At 45.7% G+C, this 23,524-nt stretch overlaps 1 protein-coding gene across 2 annotated transcripts in view; it reads right to left on the reverse strand.

Moving 5' to 3' along the window:
- Nucleotides 1–1,572: 1,572 nt before the first annotated feature.
- Nucleotides 1,573–23,524, reverse strand: part of LOC142576155 (ATP-dependent translocase ABCB1-like) — a 221,568-nt gene continuing 199,616 nt past the window's right edge. For both annotated transcript variants that reach the window (XM_075686122.1, XM_075686123.1), the window contains exons 28-29: nt 10,914–11,167; nt 1,573–1,711 (exon numbers count right to left, since the gene is read on the reverse strand). In XM_075686122.1, coding sequence (XP_075542237.1) covers nt 10,938–11,167 — 230 coding nt within the window. In that variant the 3' untranslated portion in view covers nt 1,573–1,711; nt 10,914–10,937. The remainder of the gene's footprint in view (nt 1,712–10,913; nt 11,168–23,524) is intronic.

A 23,524-nucleotide genomic window follows, 5' to 3' on the forward strand; every position in this document is an offset into this window, starting at 1 on the left:
GTTCTTTGAAAACGTAATTTTCATTAATTTCGCAGTAAGAGGTTGATTACTGGAAGATAAAATGAAGAGAATGCATCCATTTCTTGAATTTCATGCCAAAACCACACCGCTGGTACATCAGTTGGACGTCACGAGTTTCACAGTATTTATTTTTTTTCAAACTGGAGCCATTATGGTGCAGTAGAAGTTTATGAAAGTTGCCAAATTCAGTCTTTGACTTCTCTAGAATACAATGTAGTCCATCTTTATAGACAAAAATTAGCTATGCCAAAAGAAACACTGTCAAAATCCATGATGTCATGGTGAGCTGGTGCAGAAGTTACAGGCAGTATTGCCACCCATCTTTTGTTTTTGCACTGTTTCTGGCTTATCAAGCCCCCTATCATGGTAAATGTGGATGCTTTTGCATAGTAGCCCAAGAATGGAGTAGCCCATATAAATAATTATAGGAAGATAAAAAAAGTAATTGGATATCATGTGCTACTGTATTCCAAGAAGTGGTCTGTGTACTTTAGCTATATCTATGAGCCATATTATATGCACGGGTTTTATCTAGTGATTTATTATTATTTACAGGTCTTATTGTTTATTATTATTACAGGTTTTACATTACGATGTATTGCTTGTTATTGCAGAACAGAAGTGCACTCACTGGAACTATATCGTTTATTCAACATCCAGAGTTGTATACGTAACCTATTCGTCAAAAAACTTATACTTGCACCAAAGCGCGAAAGGGGAAGGTGGGGGGGGGGGGGGGGGGGCAAAAAAGCTTTGCTTTCAGGAAGTGCTTTCTGTGTTCATAATTTATGTGCTTTTACAACATGCCCATCTGGTTTGTACCGTTTCGTGCGCAAAATGGCTACGGGCCACCCAGACCAAACAGGAATCCACAGAAGCTCACTTTGTACAGTAGTATCTCGGACATGCGCTTGACGGCAATGGAGAAGGGTACGACAGTGTGGCTGGAGTCGGCGTGGGCAGGACCGAGGCATGTGGAGCAGAACACCTGGTCACACGCCTCGCAGAAGAGCAACTCTGGCCCTGCAGGGTGGAGGGCGCACTTGGGCACAACCTCACGCCGCCGGCTGGCCACGAGGTCCAGCAGCTGGTTGACAAGGAAGCTGGGAGGCAGCGCCCCGACCCCAGGCTCTGGCAGAGGCACAGCCTCACGGCAGATGGGGCACCTCAGCGTGCCCTCGTGCTGTGAGTCACATAATCAAACCAGATCGAATTACGGAGTTTAACGTCCCAAAGCAACACGTGCCACTTAAGTTACTTTAGTTTCTCACAATCGCAAATAAAGAGCTCTGTGGGAGCACACTTGAAGAAATATAACTGTATATTTGTAGTACTTCTGTTCTTGTTGTGTGAATTAGGGATTGTGCGGCTCGTTTACTTAATGACAAAGTATGCACTGTGTCAGTTAAGTAAGCAGACAAGTTCACACCTGGGATCGCGCGGCTGCAGCAAGGCGCTCGAGGCAGCTGCGGCACACTGTGTGGGAGCAGGAGAGCAGCTTGGGGCTGCGCTCCTGGCCATCGTACGTACACAGGCACGTGCTGCACGTGAGGAAGTTTTCGCTGAAGTCTTCATAGTTCAGCGACACCGTCTCGACCAGCGTTGACGACGTCATCGTGGCAGCCCGAGGTGCCTCTCCTCATGCGTAGCTGCTCGAAACAGGTGCCGCCACTGCCTGCTTTGGGAGCTCCTGCATATTTAAAGTATTACTGCTATGTGCATGCCGGGGTTAAGGTGCAAGGAAGAAACAAGCAAACAAGAACATACACAACACAGTATACCACATTCTGGCATTTACTCGCCACAGCAGTTACGCAGCTATGACATTTTGGTGTGGAGAAAGAGGCAGCATGTTTGATTCCCAGTGATGTCAATCAAAATCTGATTGAGCGGAATATATAAACAGTCTGCTACTTTGAGTTAAGCTTACATTAAACAACCCCAACTGGTCAGAATTACTTTTGTAGCACAAAGCCACAGAGAAGGAGGACTTGTGCTAGTTCCTTTGTCCCCGTGATTTTGCTGTAAAAACCTACGAGAATGTCATACCAACAAAGCCAAACCTTTGCGTTTACCAAGATCAAAAATAATATGCAGCACTACAATACATCACTACAATAGAGCACTTCACATTGCCCAAGTGTTGCTTGGCATTAAAAATCATCGACATACAGCATAGTATGTTAATAACAATAGCTACATAACGTTTTCCACTGCCTTGCATTTGCAATGTGCAGCAGTTGTCCTTCACAAAACATTCTTCAGAAGACAGCAAGCTCTGTCTTCATACCATTACCAAAGGCCATAAGCCCATCTTTTGTAATGACTCATTCTTTTTACATTCTTTCATTAGCTGATTGTCTGTTTATTTATTGATACTGTTAACCCCCAAAGGGTCATTACAGGAATGGAGATACAGTCAATATTTACAATACAATGAAGAATCATAAGCGCAGCAATGAATACAATGATAATAACACTAATAAAGGCACTGCTTTTTCACATATACATATTCATAGCAGTAATAATCTGAGCACAGTTGCACTCGTCGCGACCACATTGTATTGATCTAGTGGATCGGAACACTTCATGACCCGAACAAACAAGAATGTGTAGCTCGTCTAGAAATGTATTTATAGAAGGAGAGGAAACCAGTCAACCAGGCAGCATGTTCGATTTCTTAATTACCCTAGGGAAACAGCTATATTTCTATATATAATAGCTATATTCCCACAGTTATCACCAAGACCAGTCACACAGTTCAACTGTGAACAAATATGGGTAAATCTTGTCATAATAAAGTTGCATCTGATATAAAAATGCCTTTGTTACGAGTACATGCTCGTTACACATTGATATTTGCAAGAAACATTTTATATTTACTTCTTTATATCCACATTTCTTACACTGGGGTGACAGCAATAAAATAAATGGAATGGAGCATTACAAAATGCAGCCTCATGTTGGATTCTAGGGATTTCAAAGAGACAAGATTAGGATATGTTGCACTTCTTGTGCTGAAGTTGCATGCACTACATGATTAAGGGTGTAGTAGTTGCACGATGTTGCACAGGGGCCCGTGCTATATCAATGTATCGGCTTTCTCACAAACTGTAACTGTGAATCACAGCACACCAGGACAAGTCCGTGTCCCGGTGTGCACTGTAATCTACAGTAACATGGAACACCAGCTAGGTAGGTTTCAAACCTTCTTTCACATAAAAATGGCGCGAGTTCATATATGCTGGAAGTAGTGCATGTGCATCTGGCACAGTCACACATTTCGCAATGTTACCAGTTTATCAACAATGCAAAGAGAACTGTCAGGGAGTGATAATCACTTAATGCTTTATTTCATACAGACTTGCCACAGTGTAAAATGGTGAGGGTAGGAAATCAAGATACTTAGTATGCGATAAAATTTTTGAATCAAGTCTCATTTCAATAGGCAGCTATATTTTAATCCTGCAATGCAGGTTATGAGTCTGCTACAAAGTTGTACACTGTTCAGTAAAGTAAGTATACATAAAGCATTAAAGCTGGTGTAACCAGCGAAGTGTTAAATAGCCATTTAGTTCGCCAGCTTGCATTTCTCAATAGTACTTCAGCTCCAACAAGAAATAATTCAAACGCCACTGAATATGCACTGTCCTTATCATTCTTTCTTGTGCCAATGTCATGTCTGGCTCTGTTAAATTTAACCTCCCTTCATCTGTAGGTAAGTGCTTCAACATCTCCAGCTTATCTGCAGGGCACGTATCACTCTCATACGAGATCTCTATTTCAGGCTATGCGGAATTTAACAGGATCACTCGTGGCAGACAGCACAATTCTAGTCCTTGAGCTGGATTACACTGAGAGATTAGCATTATTTGCACCAGGAGTAAAATGCATAATTGACTGATTAAGAAAATCGCACCATGTTTTGACTAATTATTTTATGGAACACATTGAAATTTACTAATTATAGCTGGCAAGTTCGCAGAGAGTGCAAACTTGAAACGGATTCTCAGCATGACATCAATTTTTAAAATATTCATTCCCAAAGTGTGATGAGATACAATGGTATTCCAGCTATTTTTGTGCTTCAATGCATAGAACTGCTAAAGAAACAATAGTGCCATAAATCTGACTACAAGTTTGGCAGCGCATGTCTTGAAACCGGTGCCATCATCAAAATTTGTTCCAACTGATATTGCCTTGCAAGCTCAATGGCTAAAATGAGCAAACTGTAATGTGTACGATACAATAATTAGTTCATTATACTTCACTAGTCAAATTTTGTGAATGAGTCGATGGTGCACTCCAAGATACTGTGCGAGTAATACTTGCCTCTTCAAGCAATACATCAAACATTAGAGTTGTGCTATTTGTCACAGGCAATTAACAAAAATTCTGCATAGTCCTGGAAAAAAAGAAAGCCTGACATGATGGTGATATATGGTGTCTTATGGTGCAAAGTCCAATGATGGCCAAAAAGCACCAGGAAATGGTATAGCACATTGGACTGTGCAATCAATGACAAATGGTTGTATAGCAGCCTAAAAGTATTTGCTGTAAAGTGCGGAAGATATGCCATGTATGTATTAAAAACCTTTCCAATGCATGACATTCCAGCAATAAGTGGAGGACAGTCAACGTCTTGCCACATAAGCGTTGCCAATACTTCCTAAAGTTTTTCCATAGGGAACGCTTCAAGTCTACAGCAGGGAGAGCCATTCAGGTGTCACAGGCTTTTGTTGCTATTGATGTGGCAGTTTCATCAGCCTCCATATTGTGACATGCAGTTAGACATTATACACAGGAGTGGATAAAGGTAATTTAGCACAGAATTTTTAGTTTTGTGAAATGAACTTAATGCTTTCAGTGTCTTTTTTTTTTTCTCTGATATTATAAAACAAACACCAGTTTATTTTCGGTTATTCAGAAAGGAATAGACGACAAGAATAATGGCAAACGCACTCTTACTATGGTCCTCACTAGAGAGTGAAGAATGTACAGGTACATCAGTGCCACTGAAAGGGTCAAGGATCTTATGACACCTAAAGTCAAGTGTATATAATACCTTTTTGTATCTCAAAGATACTAGTTTTATTGTGCAGAACATATGAGTCAATGAAAGGTGGTCCTCCAAGTGCTGCATAAGACACACTGGCATGTGACCCTGATGCATCAGTGTAACACTCCAGGCACAAGTACATTGCCTGAAGTTCGAGAAAGTGCGTTGGAATATGTGCCTCTGGGGCATGTTTTGTGACAATAATAAATGATGTGTCAAATTTTATACGAGCTTCCATGGCCATGATGGTAGCAGCTTCGCTGAAAGCATTGGCTGGTGTTCTTGAAGCGGGACACCTATTTTTTCACTGAGCTTCCTCACACACAGTGAGAAAGGCTCTCTCACTGTGGGGCGATAATGAGGGACTGGCACTGGTCATGTCGTTTACAGTTGTGTAGCAAATGTGTTCAGGGTTCGAATATACTTTCAGGAAATATATGGAGGTGATTGCGCACTTCGAAGAGGGAGTGACCACTCATTCAATTCAACATAATGACTTTCGATAGGACTAGTTCTGAAAGTGCCTGTAGCCAGGCAGATGCCTAGATAGTGAACAGGATCCAGCGTGTTTAGAGAACTTGGTGTAGCAGATTGATATACTATGGCACCATAGTTTAAACATGCACGTATGAGGCTTCTGTAAAAATTTATTAGACATTTTCTATCACTACTCTATGTTGCGTGGGACAAACTTTTGAGCAAGTGCCTGATATAAGTAGTTGCTTGGACCTACAGAGAACTGCCAATAATTGCTGTTGTACCTCTTGGGAATGATGATGTAACATGAATGTGGATTGCCAGCTCTGGTTTCTGGTACGGGACAACCCATATAAAACGCTACCATGCAGCAAATTAAGCACTCTCAGCAGTGGTTCACACAATCACCATTTCATACAGGCAGGGCTTAAAGTCACCCTTCGGTGGAGGAGGGGCGCTCGTAGAGTGGTGACCAGTACAGTGTGCACACACTCGCACGCATGATGCGTTGAATCACAGAATCCAGCAGTGAAACAGGTCAAAGAATAGAAGCACGTAGGAATAATGCCAGGATTTTACTTATGTTTCGGCTGAGGACCAACCTTCACTCTGACAGAGGCCTTGGGGAAGTGCATGCAGTAGTACGACAACACTTGCTTTCCTGATTTTGCTCATGCCACATCAACCTATTGATCATGGTTAAATCATTCATCGAAAAATTGGAAAGCTAGAATTGCTCCACACAAGACACTACTGGTAATAAAGCCACCTCCATAGCTTGTTGAATGGGTGCCGCAGTGCTACAGTTAACCTGCCAAGGGGAGGCTGATCCTTAAGATATAGATGGGGGGCTGCCTCCCCCCCTGACTTTAAGCACTGCACATAGGTGTAAGCAAAGATTTTTTGCATTTCACACAGTACACACAATTTTTATGAGCAAAGCTTCTACTGAGGCTAAGTGCTAGGATGACATGTTATTTTTCATAACAAAGTTAACTGCGACGCAATCAATTTCCCCTCCTCATGCACTGTACTTGAACTGTTGCCTTCTCTTTTCTCATGTGCCTCCTTTTGTAAATAAATGCTCAATTAGACTAGAAAATGTGCTGTTAATGTTACTAGAACAGGAGATAACAACACCATGATTTCAAATACAAGGTGAAAAACACAAGCGTTGTTTCTCAATGTAATGAAAATTGCTGCTGGTTGCACTTCATATTTGGGTATGTCATTCTTTCATTCTGTTAGTAGCAACAACATTGCATTTTAATTCTTCCAGTAAAAGTCTATGTGCCATGAGCAAACAGAGATTCTAACATAGGAGTACAACTCATGCCATCCCAGTGCTGGCTGCATCTCTGGTTTCTTCAACTGTATCTTGGTGCACCACTGATGTAACTTTAAGAGAACAATTCTACTGCAGTATCAAACTGCAAAACAGCCCAGGGTCACGTTGTACACCTGTCACTTATCTACACAGCACATATCTGTACCCTACTTGTCAACCTGTGAATTTCAATATTCATATTACTGGGCTTAATCAGATGATCGGCACAGGCACCTGCAGAAACAGACTCAGGCAGGGCAATTCGCCCCCTGGCTGAAGTCAAGCGATGCCAAGCAAGCATGCTTCACTGGAATGGCTATGTGAACAGCCTTAACTGTGAATGCTGCCAAGTGTCTGAGACTCTCCATTATCTGTTTTCCGACTGCCCTCTCTATGCATTGCAGCGGAAGGTGCTGGATTCTGTGCTAGCAGGCAGTGGCAGGCAAACATTGTCTTAAAGAACTATTTTGTCTCTGATGTCTACCACACAGCAGCAACAATAGCTGCAAGGGCTGCTCTGGATTATTTGAAGATCACCAGACTTGACTCGAGGCTTTAAAGAAACCACTGTGTTAGTGCATGTAGGAATCCCTTCTTCGTGTCCTCATCATCTTTCATCGCTCTTTTTTGTCGCCTTTCCTTTTTTCCCCTGAGCAGAGTAGCAGATTAGAGCGTGCTAGCTCAGCGAAGCATAGCAGAGGGCGGCAGAAAGTTAGGTGGGTGGATGAGATTAAGAAGTTTGCAGGGACAACATGGCCACAATTAGTACATGACCAGGGTAGCTGGAGAAGTATGGGAGGCCTTTGCCCTGCAGTGTGCATAACCAGGCTAATGATGATGATGATGAGCTCAGGCCGACCTCTCTGCATTTCTAATAAATTGTAAATGTCTCAAAATTCGTAAAAATCCAGCTAACAAGACAAAGGGGTGGTTATAGCAAGTATTTTCTTTTTTTTTACCCTGGGCAGTGAGCATACACCCTTTGCGTGATATATACACATTTTTTTAAATAACCACTGACCTTTGGGCAAAGCTGACGAGCAGCAGCAAATGTAAACCAAACAGTACTGACAAGCAACAGACTTTTTTTTTTTAACACAGCTTTTTCAGCTACAATAAACTTTACTGAATAAGCTCGCTTGAAGCAAATACTCTCTGGTTTATATGGCACTTTATGCTTCCACAAGAGGATGGCACAGATATCACTACCATTTTTCTTTATTTCTTTTCGTACATTTTTTGCAATATTAGGGCTTTATGTCCCTTTCAAAAGCTTTAAAACGTTTTCCCGAACAGAATTTAGTTTCCATAAAGCTTAATGCAACATTAGCAAAATCGTAGAATGTGCCCAAATTTGTAAGCGTTACAAAAAAAATTGAAACAAGTGCAAGGAGGAAAGCGGAGGAGGAAGCCATGGCGAAAGCATGAGAAGAAAATTCATGAGCCATTCCACTCTGTGAAGGCGGATGACCAGCAAAGCTGTTTAGCGCACAACGCAAAATTTTGAACAAAGGTACAAACATATTTATTGTCCTGATCTGTGGTCATCGGTACAATATAGGTATGTATACACACATTCGCGTATCACCTCCGTTATCAGATGTGTCCGTCATGTAAGGCAATGAATAGCTAATAACCCTGTAAACGCATGCATCCTCCCCATTATGACGACAGAAGAGACGTGAAATTTTACGCTGGAATAGTGAGCGGCAACAGAGCTAGCTGACTGGAAGACGACGACGAACACGTGAGCAATGGCATGAGCGCATTCGCTTGGTTGGCACGAAGAATTTTTTTAACAGTCCTTGTTGAAAAAGTTGTACAAAATATTTTTTCAAAAACATATTTTCTTACTCATGTGCCTGGGACCTCTTTGGGTCCCAGGTGTCACAAGGGTAGTTCGAGGGCGCGTTACGGGTCCCCGAGCCCACAGGGTTATGTGGCATTGGGCTTGGACCCTTTCTGCACTATCACCAGGATCATGATCATAGTTTCTGCACACAGACGCCACGGAACCCCGGATCTCAGCCATATACAGCTTTGCTGTAAAATTCGGGATAGTTGGCAGGTAATGATATAATTGTACAACGCTTCTAGGGGCACACCTAGTATCGAGTGTATAGCCACAAATGGAGCCACACACACATGTTCACTGCAGATGGTGGCCATCTGTGTATGGAAAGATTAAATGGAAATGAACTATTTGGACGTCACGACCAAGCAATCAGCTGCTTAATGGTCCGATCGAACGCACGCGCTATTACGAAAAGCAGGCCCACAATCAGTAGCACTGGCCTCACAATTTGTGTAATTGCCGGGGAACGACCTAAAAACCAGGCGGCTGAGAAGGATCGAGCAGTCGCGGCGAGAATGAGAAAAAAAGCATGTGTTTCGCGGGCGAGCACACCTCAACCACGGCGGGAGAACCGGATTATCCCATCTGTTGTCCGAGCGGCAAGGAGGAGGCGTGCGTGCGAGCATGCTGGCGACGATCCAGCAGCTTCAGTAGTCGCGCGCGCCGGGGAGAGCCCCCCTCGTGCCTTGCTGCTCGTATGTCTCAAAGTAGCGCGGCGCGCTAGACAGAAAAAGCTGGCGTCTCTCTCCTCAGCGCTTGCGAAAGCCGAGCCACCACGCGTCATCGAGGCGCGCGTGGTGCGGGGGAGCAGCAAGCGCTTCTAGCAGCTGTGTGCACGCATACACACGCACACCTGATCGCGCGAGCACCGTTCGCGAAGAAGGGAGCAACGCGGAAGTGGGTCATCACATGCTCTCGCCGTATGGCCGAGCCAATTTTAAACCCCCATCCAGTCCGCGCGCACACGCCGACTGGAAAACCAACATTTGAGCGGGGTGCGATTTTTATCAACGTTTATCGCGTGGCGTGCGCCTAATCTCTTCGGGGAAAGAAGAGCCCCGCTCGGCGAGCTCGCACATAAAAAAAAGTCGATCGACCACGGCATTATGCGGGGACAACCAGCTGCAGTGTGCGCGAAGTGAGGCGCGGGAATGGGCAGCATGCAGTGCAGCAGATAAGCGCTTACCGCGCGCATCAGGGGGGGGGGGGGGGCGCAGAGGGTCAACGGCAATATGAACTCTGTCGCCATCGAGTGTATTCGGTGCTATACAAAGCGGACGCTTTGTCGAAGTCCATATAGCGTCGTGCAGAAATCAAGTCAATCACGTCAGTGCTCCACCCGATCGAGCATGCAAACGCAGCACTCGTTTGGCCCCAAAGAAGCGCGAGCCAAGATGCATCAACTGCTCACCGTCTTCCTTTTGAGAGGCCCCTATTTGGAGCCTTCTATAAATGTACGAAGCGAGGCGCCGAGCGTGCGCGAGTGGTACCGTACGTGGTGGTGTGTTTTTCTTGTCGGCTTCTCGCGTCTTCAGCGCGACGAGTTCAAAGCTTTGCACAGAGCCCACTCGAGCGCGCAGGATATCCCACGCCGACCTGCTCCGACCGGCCGGCGCGGAAAGCGACGAAAATCTATTGTTCACGCTCGCACCACGCTCCAACGGACATCGCACCAACGGATCTGTGCACGGGATATCGGGTCGTCTCGCTACGGCCGGCCGATGTGCCGCTCAATATGCCATTTCCGACTCGCTGCGGAAGTGCCTCGACGAGAGCCATTCCGTGCCGCCTCATAAAATGTCCCTTCCAAGCAGGACGTCACGTAGTGACGCGCCCAAAAGCAACCACAACAAAAACTGTGTACGCCAATCTTCCAAGCAAAGACAAGTATGTTAATCCAACGAACGTTTTACCTATATGATGACCTAAAAGCGTTCACTGCTGCTGACGAAGCGGCAAATGCTGTTGAACACAGCCTGATCGAACATTCGAAATCCTCCGCAACCGTCGCATTTCGGTATCGCACCACGTTCGTGCACGCATCATTACACAGGGCACTCCATCGATCTTGCACTTTCCTTCGGTTGCTTCCGTCCGAACGGCAGTTCTCGCGTTTTAGACGTCGAATACGCGATAAAGTTAAGCGTCTCTCAAAATACAGCTAGCACACTTACCACAACTCGCCCCGTTGGTTGTTGTTACGCGATGAGGCCGTGCAGCGGCTTCGCCGCGAGTCCCATAACAACAACAGCTGCAGCTGTTCCTAGGAGGTCTACTGGGTCTACTGCGACATCGACCGGTCGGCCTCCAACACGTAGCGGGCGAGAGCCTCGCGCGCGCTCTGACGTAGTTTCGAAACCGGCCGCCGACGCGCCGCCGCCGTCGACAGCGCTAGCGTGTGAGGTGCCGCGTGCCGCCGCCTCTGGCACTGAAACGACGCACGCACGCACACACGTCATACAGAGCCTATCACTCACTCTGGAAGCAGGAATACCCCCTCCCCCCATTCTTTTAACGTAGGAATAAAAATAATGATAATGCAAAAGTAAAAGGCGCTCGCAACTGCGTGGGCGCGTGTGCGAACACCTTTTGTTTCTCTTGTGCGCGCTTGATCATAGCTCGCCTGAGGTACGAATACAAAACGCGTCTTTATAAGCGTAGATTGCAAAATGCAGATGAGCCTTTTTCTAGTCTATGTGCAGCGGAACGAAGAGCAGCAATTTCTTACATGTCGCAAAAAGAAAATGAAAGTGTTTCTTTTGAGTTGGCTTCTCCGTATGACAGTCGAGTATTGCAGTGCAGCTGCTCTTTATGACGCAAGCACTTGCGATATCAGAGAGCAAAAAATAAAAAAAAATAAACTCGGTGCTGTCACAGCCATTGAAAGCAGCAGTTAAATACAGAATCCTGTTCAACGCGGCTTTTATTTCTCCAGCTCGCCTGCATCGCGTCATTATGCATGCGCGGGCTTTTCTACTGCAATGAAAACACCTGACCTTTTCGACGGAATTAGACATACATAAATACTGTCACTCTAAAAACTGGTGTAAAGCAGGGATTTGGGCTTGTTGGTAAGACATCGTGAGGCTTATAGCGCGTGAAAAAGACAAGGACGAAAGTGAGACGTACGTGACACACACAGGCGCTAACTTGCAACAACCTTTATTTCGAGCAAGCCCATACATATATACACAACTTTTTCGCGTACATCATACATGCGCTGTTTGCAAAAAAAACCTTACACACCATTGCGCAGGTACGATAACTCTTTGAGGGAAAGGGCAATCGATGGTTCTGAAACACAGTTATCCCAAGCCTATCAGTCATTTCTGCTTCTATAATTTCGCGAGTTATCCGACCTCGGGCTCTTCCCACAATGGAGCAGTCTCTGTATGCTGGAGCACACGTCGAGTGGTCACCATCATCCAGCCCGGCAACAGTGCACCTGCAATGCCTGCAGTGGGCGTCAAGGACCTCACCCCGCTTTTCTGCTACATTATACCGGTGTTCCGTAAACGCTCTTTGAGGCACCTTCCGCTTTGCCCCACGTAGTTCTTCCCAGACTTTAAAGGAAGGTTGTAAACAACTGCTTCCACATATTCAACAAACGGTTCCTGGTGTTTCTTTTTGCACGTGCGCTTATCAGAGAGGCCTGGTCTGATTATAATATAGTCTGCATGCACAGACATTGCAATTTTGTAGAATCTGAAAACACAACCCTAACATTCGCACGTTGACCTATTTTCTTTAAACGGTGCGATAGGCCGTGGATGGATACCAGACCAGGCCTCTCTGATAAGCACATGTGCAAAAAGAAACGACCAGGAACCGTTTGTTGAATGTGTGGAAGCAGTTGTACGTTCCATCGATTGCTCTTTCCCGCAAAGAGTTATCGTACCTGCGCAATGGTGTGTAAGGTTTTTTTTGCAAACAGCGCATGTATGATGTACCCGAAAAAGTTGTATATATGTATGGGTCCCTTGCTCGAAATAAAGATTGTTGCAAGTTAGCGCCTGTGTGTGTCACGTCTCACTTTCGTCCTTGTCTTTTTCACGCACTATAAGCCTCACTAAAAACTGGCACTTTATTCGCGCTTCACAAATGAGCAGCTTAGAAAAAAATGGTGATCGTTTAGCACATTACGAACAAGTTAAATAAATAAATGGAAATTTTAAGTTGCACATCGGGTGTTTTATTCTTAAAATATGTGTGCTTATAGTTACCACTCATGGTTTCATAGGTGCAGTGTGTGGGGATGCGCGACTCTCGCGCGTCCCCTGATATGTTTTTCCCGCATGGCGCGTCTCCTGTAATCCGGCTTCGCCGCGTGGCCTGCGTGATGCCCGCGGCGGTCGATGTGTTTGGGGCGCAGTGCGAGAGATGGCGCGAGTGTTGCGTTGCTAACGCCGCCTCACGGCAGGGTTACTTGGGGGCGCAGGGGAGAACGGGCTGTCGCTTCCCCGGCGGGTCGGCGAACTGCGTGGACATCCCGCGCGCCGCCGACCCATGCTTCTGCGAGACCGCCTCGCGTGGCCGAGTGCGCCACCATTCGCGTGACAGTACGCGCGAACGACCAGGCCTTGGGATCCAGCATGGGGCGAACATATTCGCTCGTTTTCCGGTCGCGGTGAGTCGGACTTCTAGATTTGTCGCGCGCCCATCGGCATGTTTTGTGGATAGCAACTCGGCTAGCAGGCAGTGATCTATGAAAGGTGCAATAAATGCCCTTGTGATTGTTTGCACTACTGTGTTGTCGCTCCTTTGTCCCAAGAGTACGGAGGTGAGATCCCCCACAAGTGTTAAGAGAAACTGAAGCATTTAACTAGGTGCTTGGCCTTACACATGCCCTTGCGATTTTCGACAATAACGCCGTGCAATAAACATGCATGAAATCCAGCATATGTGCTTGCTTTGCAACACATCACATTGCTGTCATGCCATTAGAAAATTTGTTTTTGCTCCATGGTTTAATATGTTTCAAGCACACTAAAAAAAGAGTAGACGAGGAATTAAAGAAGTCGTGCATTTATAAATGCAACAATTTAACAGGCTTCTTAGCACTAGAATCTAGAAACAGAGAAATGAGGTGCGAAAGGTAGGGAGGTTAACCAGAAGTCAATCCAGTTTGCTACCGTGCACTAGCTGCAGAAGGGGTAAGGGGTGACAAGAGAGATTAAGAGTAGAAGCACATGCACATTGAGAAAGGAGTAGAAACATGTCGCACGTACACATAAAAAAAATAGCCAAAAAAGCTAATGTTCTAAAATCAGCATATTGTAAGAGCGAGCAATATTTTTGGGCAAAATTATTTGAAAACAAAGGCCTTTTGTATATTTAAACATATGTCTAAATACAGCATTTGTCTAAGTAAAAAAATGCAGACAACTCACATTAAAATTCGAAGCCCTTGAGACTTCGTTTGATGTTTCTGTTTGACACACATTACATATGTGGATGATCAATATATATCATGGTAAAATTTATGACTTCGTACGTACACAAAGAAGCATGCACACGATGCATTTTTGCACATTTCTTCGTGCATGTACCCCAAATAAATATAAAGTGCAGCAAAACAATACATTCGTTTACACTCTTGTCACACGAGCATGCTCAAGTGCGCCTTGAGTCAGTGTACATCAAACTCGGTGTTAACCAAATGCTGCTGCATGTTACTTTCAAGCATGCCTGGCTTTGACTTTCACTTGGCTCTTGATTACAGGCGGCGAAAAGTACAAAAACAGAGGACAAAAGAATTCAAACAGAACTGGAATTCTGTCTGCCTCTCTCCTCATGGTTTGCGCTGCCCGTAATCATGAACCAGTCCCAACTCGTTTGATTTTATGCGCCTTTGCTCGTACAATGTATGCTTCATGCTTTAATCACACTCGAAAAGCTTTATGTAGGTCGACGAGCACGCAGCTGCATCACGTGGTCAGGCGCCCGAAATATATGAACATTTAGGAGAGTATGAACACCGCTACTGTCAGAATGAAGTGAAGGTGACAGACACAGCAATGTGTTCACTTCGTCCTGTCTGTAGCCCCATTCGATTCCCTTCTAAACATGCACCAACCAGCCCAGTTCAGAACGCTCCTGCAGTTAATCTGAATACCTCAATTCGCCAAGCAGATTAAGTGATGAGGCGTTAGCATTTGTGGCAGCTATTCTGCGAGTTTTGCATATTTTAAAAATGCGTCATGAGGATTTTTCATTGCTCATTATTTGGTGTACAATTGCACAAAGCAGCATCAATAGCTACGTTGCTCCCCCATCCTCTGTCCAGGGTCTGTGCGTGTTTCATAAGATAGTCCTTGAGTTGTCGTCCTGTTTGTCCTACATAATTGCTGCTGCAGGGCAGTAGGATGTTGTAAACAGCATCAACCGCACTTCCTCTGAACTCCAGCATATACTTCTTGATGCAAACGTCACATCTTGTCCTGGTCCAGTTGACATTTTCGTACATGACAAGATTTTTTGGCTCTGAAAATAAAAGGGTAGTTCCAACTCTCCCAGCAATTTGCCTGATCTGACGGCGGCTGCCTTTGTGTACATACTATATAAGAGTGGTAGGCCTTGGCTTCTTTGAAGTCCTCCTACCCGAGTTGTCCCCTATGTTCAACTCCGTTAAATGCATCTCGGTGACGTATGCCAAAAAGCAGTGTGAACACACTTTTAAAAGCAAACAATGCACTTGGGTCTGGAAGCTCCCCTCCACTTCGGTATGGTACCAAGTGTTAAGAGTGCTATCTGGTGTTCCTGTAGCAACAACACACTTCATTGTTCAAGTGCACTAATAGGAAAGGCCAAAGCACCTTTGGGTGTGGAGCGTAGCTCCAGCACGATGCTCACCACAGAAAATCTTCAGGCTCAGATATTTGTTTCAGGCTCAGAGCTCAGAGCTTCAGGCTCAGAGCTTGCCTTCCAGTAGTTTTGCTTACACGAACACCTGACACTATGTAGGACAGGTTAAAAAATGGCTCAACTCCTTGTGCAGCCTTACTTGGCTACTTCCCACAGATGAGAATACTGTCAACTAATCGTAAAACACTAGTTACTGTGGGCACCAGTGTAGTAAAGGTATTCTGCTTCGTTGGCAACTTTCTCTTCTATAGTTCGTGAAGTAGGGCTACTAAATGGGTAGGATGATCTTTTTCTGTCTTCTCTTCAGTGCTAGACGAGTTCACGTATGGAAAAACAGGCTATCACTAGCTATCACTTCCATATCTGGACCTCAGGGTTTTCTTTGGCGAGTGTTGTGTGCTGGAGCTATGCCCCGTGTCTGAAGGAGGGTATTTTGCCTTCCGCAACAGCACATTTTTTGTTTGTGAAGCTCGTAGTTACAGGAGCACCAAAAAGCATCCTCAATGAGTTGAGGTATCACCTAGTGGAGGAGAGCTTCTAAACCCAGGTCTAACATTTGCTTAAAGTGAGGTGGCCACTGTTATCATATCCACAAAGTCAGCCATAGTCTCAAAAAGACTGTTGGGAAAGCTGGAACTTTCCTTTTATTTTTCATGTCGAGCAATCGGGGTACATTGTGTGAAAAAGTGAGTTGGATCAAGGCTTGACGCAAAGTGTAAAAACAGGTAAATACAGCAGTCCATCAACTGTAAATTGTTGTTTACGACATCCCACTGTCCTGCAGCTACAGTGATGCAGAACAAACAATTGCCTAGTATACATACATATATATGTGTGCTTTTAAACAAGATTCTTTGACTGCACTCGTGTTGTCTAGCCTTCTCCTGTCTCTTTGTGCTGTCCCCAAGTAATTACATAGGTACATCTTTTCAGAACTTGCAATTATGCAATTCATGCTTTGGAATATAATCAGGAACTGTGTCAAACGGATGACATAATCCATCTACACGTGTTGGTGTAAAAGAAAGTGACTGTGCAGTCAGGGCAGGGCTTCAAATGTGCTTCTTTACCATGTGTTATGCAATGTTGCTTCCAAAGATTGAGATACAGTGATTCAAGCTATGTTGGTGAAAACAGTGCAGCATTGTTGCAAGGAAATGTTACAATGCTCAAAGGCAATAGCTCGGTATTGTGAGAGTTTCTAGAAACCTGCTTTAAACTTGCTTTCTACAATATTCTGAAGCACTTAATAAAGATGCTTCTTTAACTTCTGCATCCTGTTGTGTTCATATGTCTCATCACCAAACCGTAAACTGCCTTGAGTTTCAGTAAAGATTACAGGAATATGATTAAGAAGGGACGCTCCTTGAAACAATTTCTCGAAAGAACATCACAACATACCACCTGAGGGTCTCCATCTAAAACCATCTTAAACTCTTACATCTACTGTTTTACAAACCACAATGGTGACTGATTTCAATATCTTTCTGACCAGTATTTTGTGTAATATAAAGAAAATTAACATGCCAAGTATTGCATGAAGATGAATTCAATATCTTTATTTATTGATTGCTCTTGCTTGGTAGAAGTTCTGCACGTTTTTATCAGTACTATAGTACTTGCAATTCACCTTTGTACACCACCTGCACCAGATTTTCATGAACTCTTCTGTCTGCTCCGATATCACCATGAAGCTTGCTGAGTGAGTTCAGCACACAGGAGAGTCAGACACTTTGTATATAGAGGACATCCTTGCCCTCTGCCACCATGTCAGCAACTCAATGGTGGAGAAGCGATTGTGTACGCCACCTGCTCAAGGGTATTGGGGCTGTGGCGTTCAATGCTCTTGTAGTGCAGAACCCCACTACCACGACATAGTATGTGTCAGTGCCTCTATGAGCTTCGTATGATCCGCTTACACCCTGACACATCTAATTTCAGGATTTACAAAGATGGTGAGCTGCATGCACTGATTCGCTCTATCATTTGTGAGGAACTGCACGCACAAGTTTTGTCAATCCCTACTGAGGTCCATATGGTGCCTCCTCATGGTGGCATGCCATATTGTGAGGAAAGGACTAGCTGCCATGATGTGCCCACAGTTTATTTGTATTGGCAGGGCTTAGAGCATGCCGCTCTATAGGTCTTGCTTCTAGACGCTCCGCAGTGCAGAAAACATGCTTTGCGTCACTTTTTCTGAAATCAAATTGTGATAAGCTCAGCCAGTAGCGACATCTTTTATGCTCTGCTTTGGCGAACTTATGCATGGTGCAATTATTTGTCCGGAGCCTTCGCCATGTTTCCACGAGACAGCTCTGTTCGAATCGTCGGGAGCCAAACAGTGCCAAGCAGATGCGGGTGGATTCGCGACCACCCATTATCTTGATGTGAATCTTTGCCACGTCGGGACTTTGCACCTCGATCTTCACTCGCTTTCTGCTTCATGCCACTATTGCTCCATCCATGTTTTGCATCACCCCCCACTTTTCTGCTCATGCGCTTACAAGGTTGCGTGGAACTCAATGGTATTGTGAGCAACTTTCAAAGTGAAGTGCTTTACCTCCAGAAGTTGGGAAGGAAGCTAATATAATCTGCAGTCACTAAAGAACAAACTACTATGAATTACTTTTTTAAGCCATTCTAAGCATCTTCACGTAGATGTGTTTAACGCACTTTGATGCTCACGTATAATAAAGTTATCTAGTACAACTCCTCAGTATTTTTAGAATTTCTGGTTATGAGAGACGTGTTTCCCATGTCCCTTGAGTGTCTCTCGTAACAAGATTTTACCGTTAATGCTGCAGGAACAGAAAGGCACGTCACTAAATGGTGAACTAGTCGAATTTGATCAGCGATGGCTGTGGTCGGTGCTACTGTCTTACGTGCTGAAGCAGGCACGTACCAAAATGGGGGCCCGGAGACCCCCCCCCCCCCCCCCGGAAAAGGGCGCGTACCCCCCACCCTCCCCGCCCATGCCACCACTTCATATTTCTAAAGCGCCCCCAAATCAATGTTGAGACTTGACAGCTATTCGACGGTCAACATTTTGCTGCCTTTTTCACTCCTTTTGGATGGCGGTAGTTATCGGCGTCTCCTGGGATGTGAAGGCCAGTTTCCTCATCAATTCAGTGCCCGCGCGATTAACTCAAGATGAATTCAGTTGCCATCGTCTGTTCAACGGTCACGCACATCGTTGTTGCCTCGTTAGTTCAACCTTCTTCGTTTAGATTGATCCAGGTACCAGGAAAGGGATTCAGTTAGGTCAGCTGGTCTGTATGCACGTGGAACGAGTTGCGGTCAGAGAAAATGCCAATTGCGTTTAGCTTTTCTTTTTGTTTCATTATTTCCTCGATTAACGGCTCGCCGCGATGCTGACAGATCCTCGGAACCATATACCCATGATACGGGTTAGATAAGGTGGAAAATAAAATAATGCGAGACAGCGTCCATCATCAAACCCTGCAATAAACCTTAAACTCATAGACAATATAACTGTCACCCATTAACTCGTCTGGTTTTTCCCTACTTGTACAGCTCTTTTCATGCAAAATTGCCAACTGGAAACAAGAGTCTCAAGGATTTCAGAAATTAAGCGATCTACTAAGGGAGAGAGCCAAGGCAACAGCCAAACAGGAAGAAAAAGTGAAAATTAACAAATTTGACCGTTGTTTATGAAAATATTTATGGGTCAACATCTTTTTATTTAGAAAGGAAGTAGAGAAAATGATGCCGGAAGTGGAGGACAATTCCGTGTGTTCTGAATGATGCTTCTACAGTTATCATTCGAGGCGCATAACATAGCCACTTCTCTGCTGTGCTTAGGTAGGTGTTTTTCTAACCTTCCGCGGTGGGTGCAGTACGTGTAGAACCGCAGCTTCCTGCACCATACACAGTTGTACGCGACTGGCAGCCACGCATTGTTACGTAACTCCCCTAATAACAATACGAGTCGGTTGTGGTACTTGTTAGAGCAGTAAACGAGAGATCCAAAAGAACTGTGATTGTTCCGCAAATATATATTTCTGTATAATTCTTCCAGGGCTAATTCAAAAAACGCTACTACAGTCGGATACAAGTCTGCAATGAAGCCCCGCCCACGCCCTCATAACCGCCAGCCACTGTTCCTCCGCGAGGCTGCAAGTACGTACTTCAAACTTTTTCTGTTACCCAAATAAGGCGGTAACCACAAAAATAAAATTATTAGCGTGTAATTTTATACATTTTCCCCCGCCTATTATAGTGCAATGGCGAATGTCTATTTCTTTATTGAACTGAAATAACATGCTTGCTTCGCCACAACTATTTGTTGTGAAGTTTCATGAGTAAAACGGATTCAGCAGTGAGATGAACTGCACTGCACACTTTTGAAGAGTGAAATGCTCAGACTCCATACATTTTGTCCATGTCTGTTGCACACCTCATTGTTTCCGCCGATGAAGACTTTTCAAGAACCGCAGACGCTCCGGAGCTATCAAGTACGACGCCATCTTGAAAAGGCCGCATACGACGATTTTGTTTGCTTCTGTGATTGGCTGGTGGAGTAACACAACTTCGAGCGGTCCGTGTGCCTTTCTTGCCAACTGCTGTTTTTTTAAATTCTAATGTATTCTTTATTTTACACTTTCGCTTCCTTACTTGTTCTTGGCAGTGTTCTTCCTGCGCTTCTTTCCTGTGCAAGTTCATTTGACGTGGTTCTTTATTTGCCAAGTAAAGGTCAGGTGTATTGCACAGGCGTACCTGTAAAATACACCTTATTTAATTCATTTCTCTTTTGTGGGTTTATGCGTTTTTATGGCGAATGGTAGGCGTTGTTCACATTTGTACTAGTAAAGGTACCCCACCCCTCATTTGCATAGAAAAGTTACCTTGGGTTGGGTTCCCCCCCCCCCTCCCCGGAAAAAATCGGAAAAAAAATCCTAGGTCCTGTGCTGAAGTCAAAATTTTATCTCGTCCTATAGCCGCACAGTCCGAGGTGCCGACGCGCGAAATACCTAGCCGCGCAGTCCGAGGCGCCGACGCGCGGAATACTTAGCCGCACAGTCCGAGGTGCCGACGCGCGGAATACTAGCTTAGCCGCACAGTCCGAGGCGCCGACGCGCGGAATACTTAGCCGCACAGCCCGAGGTGCCGACGCGCGGAATACTTAGCCGCACAGTCCGAGGTGCCGACGCGCGGAATACTAGCTTAGCCGCACAGTCCGAGGCGCCGACGCGCGGAATACTTAGCCGCACAGCCCGAGGTGCCGACGCGCGGAATACTTAGCCGCACAGTCCGAGGTGCCGACGCGCGAAATACCTAGCCGCGCAGTCCGAGGCGCCGACGCGCGGAATACTTAGCCGCACAGTCCGAGGTGCCGACGCGCGGAATACTAGCTTAGCCGCACAGTCCGAGGCGCCGACGCGCGGAATACTTAGCCGCACAGCCCGAGGTGCCGACGCGCGGAATACTTAGCCGCACAGTCCGAGGTGCCGACGCGCGAAATACCTAGCCGCGCAGTCCGAGGCGCCGACGCGCGGAATACTTAGCCGCACAGTCCCAGGTGCCGACGCGCGGAATACTTAGCCGCACAGCCCGAGGTGCCGACGCGCGGAATACTTAGCCGCACAGCCCGAGGTGCCGACGTGCGGAATACTTAGCCGCACAGTCCGAGGTGCCGACGCGCGGAATACTTAGCCGCACAGTCCGAGGTGCCGACGCGCGAAATACCTAGCCGCGCAGTCCGAGGCGCCGACGCGCGGAATACCTAGCCGCACAGTGCGAGGTGCCGACACTCGAAATGCTAGCTGCGGACTCGAGGAGTCGACACTCGATGTGGTTATAGCCGCGCAGTGCGAGGTGCTGACGCGCGTAATACCTAGTCGCACAGTTCGAGGTGCATACGGGCGAAATACCTAGCCGCGCAGTCCGAGGTGCTGACGCGCGATACACCTAGCCGCGGGCTCAAGGAGTCGACACTCGATGTGCTTAGTCGCGCAGTGAGAGGCGCCGACGCGCGGAATACCTAGCTACGCGTTTCTCGAGGACTCGACACTCAATGTGCTTAGTCGCACAGTTCGAGGTGCTGACGCGCGAAATGCCTAGCCACGGGCTCCTCGAGGAGTCGACATTCGATGTGCTTAGTCGCGCAGTGAGAGGCGCCGATGCGCGAAATGCCTAGCCGCGGGCTCCTCGAGGAGTCGACACTCGATTTGCTTAGTCGCGCAGTTCGAGGCACCGACGCGCGGAATACCTAGCCGCGCGCCTCTCGAGGACTCGACACTCAATGTGCTTAGTCGCACAGTTCGAGGTGCTGATGCGCGAAATGCCTAGCCACGGGCTCCTCGAGGAGTCGACACTCGATGTGCTTAGTCGCGCAGTTCGAGGCGCTGACGCGCGGAATAACTAGCCGCGGGTTCGAGGAGTCGACACTCGATCTGCTTAGTCGCATGTGTGCGTAGTCTAGATTACGGCGAGTAGATTCGAGAGGTGCAAACAGCCGAGCAGACAACGCGAGAGCCGGACCAATCAATGGTGAACTGAGCTGGAGTCACTTGGCGGGCGCGGCTAATCGCAGACTCCGGCACAACCTTCGGTCATTTACTTTTTGTGTGCTTGTTTCTGAATGGAGGAGATAGCTGAATCGGTAGATTTGAAGACGGAGAAGTGCGTTTTTCAACGAGACCAAGATGGCACTGCTCAGTTGCGCCGTTCCGGAGATATTGTAGCTTGAAAAATGCTGTTCTTGCTCGATTTCCGCGAAATTATTCGCCACCTTGGCTGACAAAACCAATTTTTAGAGCAATTTTACGTGGTTGACAGGATATTTCGGAATCAGACTTAAGAAACAGTTATAGAAACTGAAAATCAGATTTTCAAAAAATCAATTTGTTGGCCATTTTTCGCAATGCAGAAGCTGCGTCCTCCCTTAAAGTGGCTAGGTAGTTTCACTTTGAGGATGATGCTCGATGTCTATCTTTGCGTCACTGATATTTAGGCATAAACTTGAAGGCCGTGGAACATGTTGTGGCAGATAAGCTAAAATAAGCTAAAGGTCACTCAGCCAGGAGTATTATTTTAGCCAGAAACAAGCGTTTATGTTCAATTATTCTAGCAATTACACTCAATGAGCAAGAATGTGAACTGTGAAAAGGCTGACTGGTGCAGCTCTCTTTGAGAGGTGAAGTAAGGGGCAAGAGCTGGCTTCACCTCTGCTGGTAAGAAGCTGAGGGGGCTGACCCTTCAGAAATTGATTTTAACACCTCCTTGAAAGTAATGACACATGTCACCACGTATCAAGAGGCGTATGAAGAAATCTAATATGTGTGTTTTGGCAAAAGAAGGTTATGAAACCTGAGATATCCTTGGATCACAGCAAGACAAGCAAACCTTTATAACACACAACTTTATTCACATCTCCGAAATACATAACTTAAGTAGAATTCTTTTTTACGATTTTGTATTGACATATATGTTACTGAGTCAACCACATTGTACGATTTTTCAATGCAAGGTTGACTTCAAAAAGATAGAATGGTCACACGCATACAGAACTTGTGTACAGTTACATGGTGCATGCACTTTGTTCATGGGTACGCAGTGGAACTGTGCCACAATACAATCAACAGTGCCACAATAAATCCTTGCACAGTCATTCTGGTCATATCAAACAAAAGCAAATCATGAAAGGTGGTGCCTTGCAACCATGAGCAAGCGAGTACCCAATGTGCAATGTCACAGACATGCTTGACAACATTATGTGTCACAACAAGCACGTGTCACTTGCGCAGAAAACTGGTGAAGTATGGTATGTATAATGCACGTTCCTCAGCTACAACACTGCAGAGCAAATTGACAAGGTACTGTGTTGGCACTAAGAAAACAGTGAAACCGGCAACCTGCATGTACACTATGCACATTTCCTTGACCTTTAGATGCGATGTGT

This window comes from Dermacentor variabilis, chromosome 3, assembly GCF_050947875.1.
Source record: "Dermacentor variabilis isolate Ectoservices chromosome 3, ASM5094787v1, whole genome shotgun sequence".
NCBI lineage: Eukaryota > Metazoa > Arthropoda > Arachnida > Ixodida > Ixodidae > Dermacentor > Dermacentor variabilis.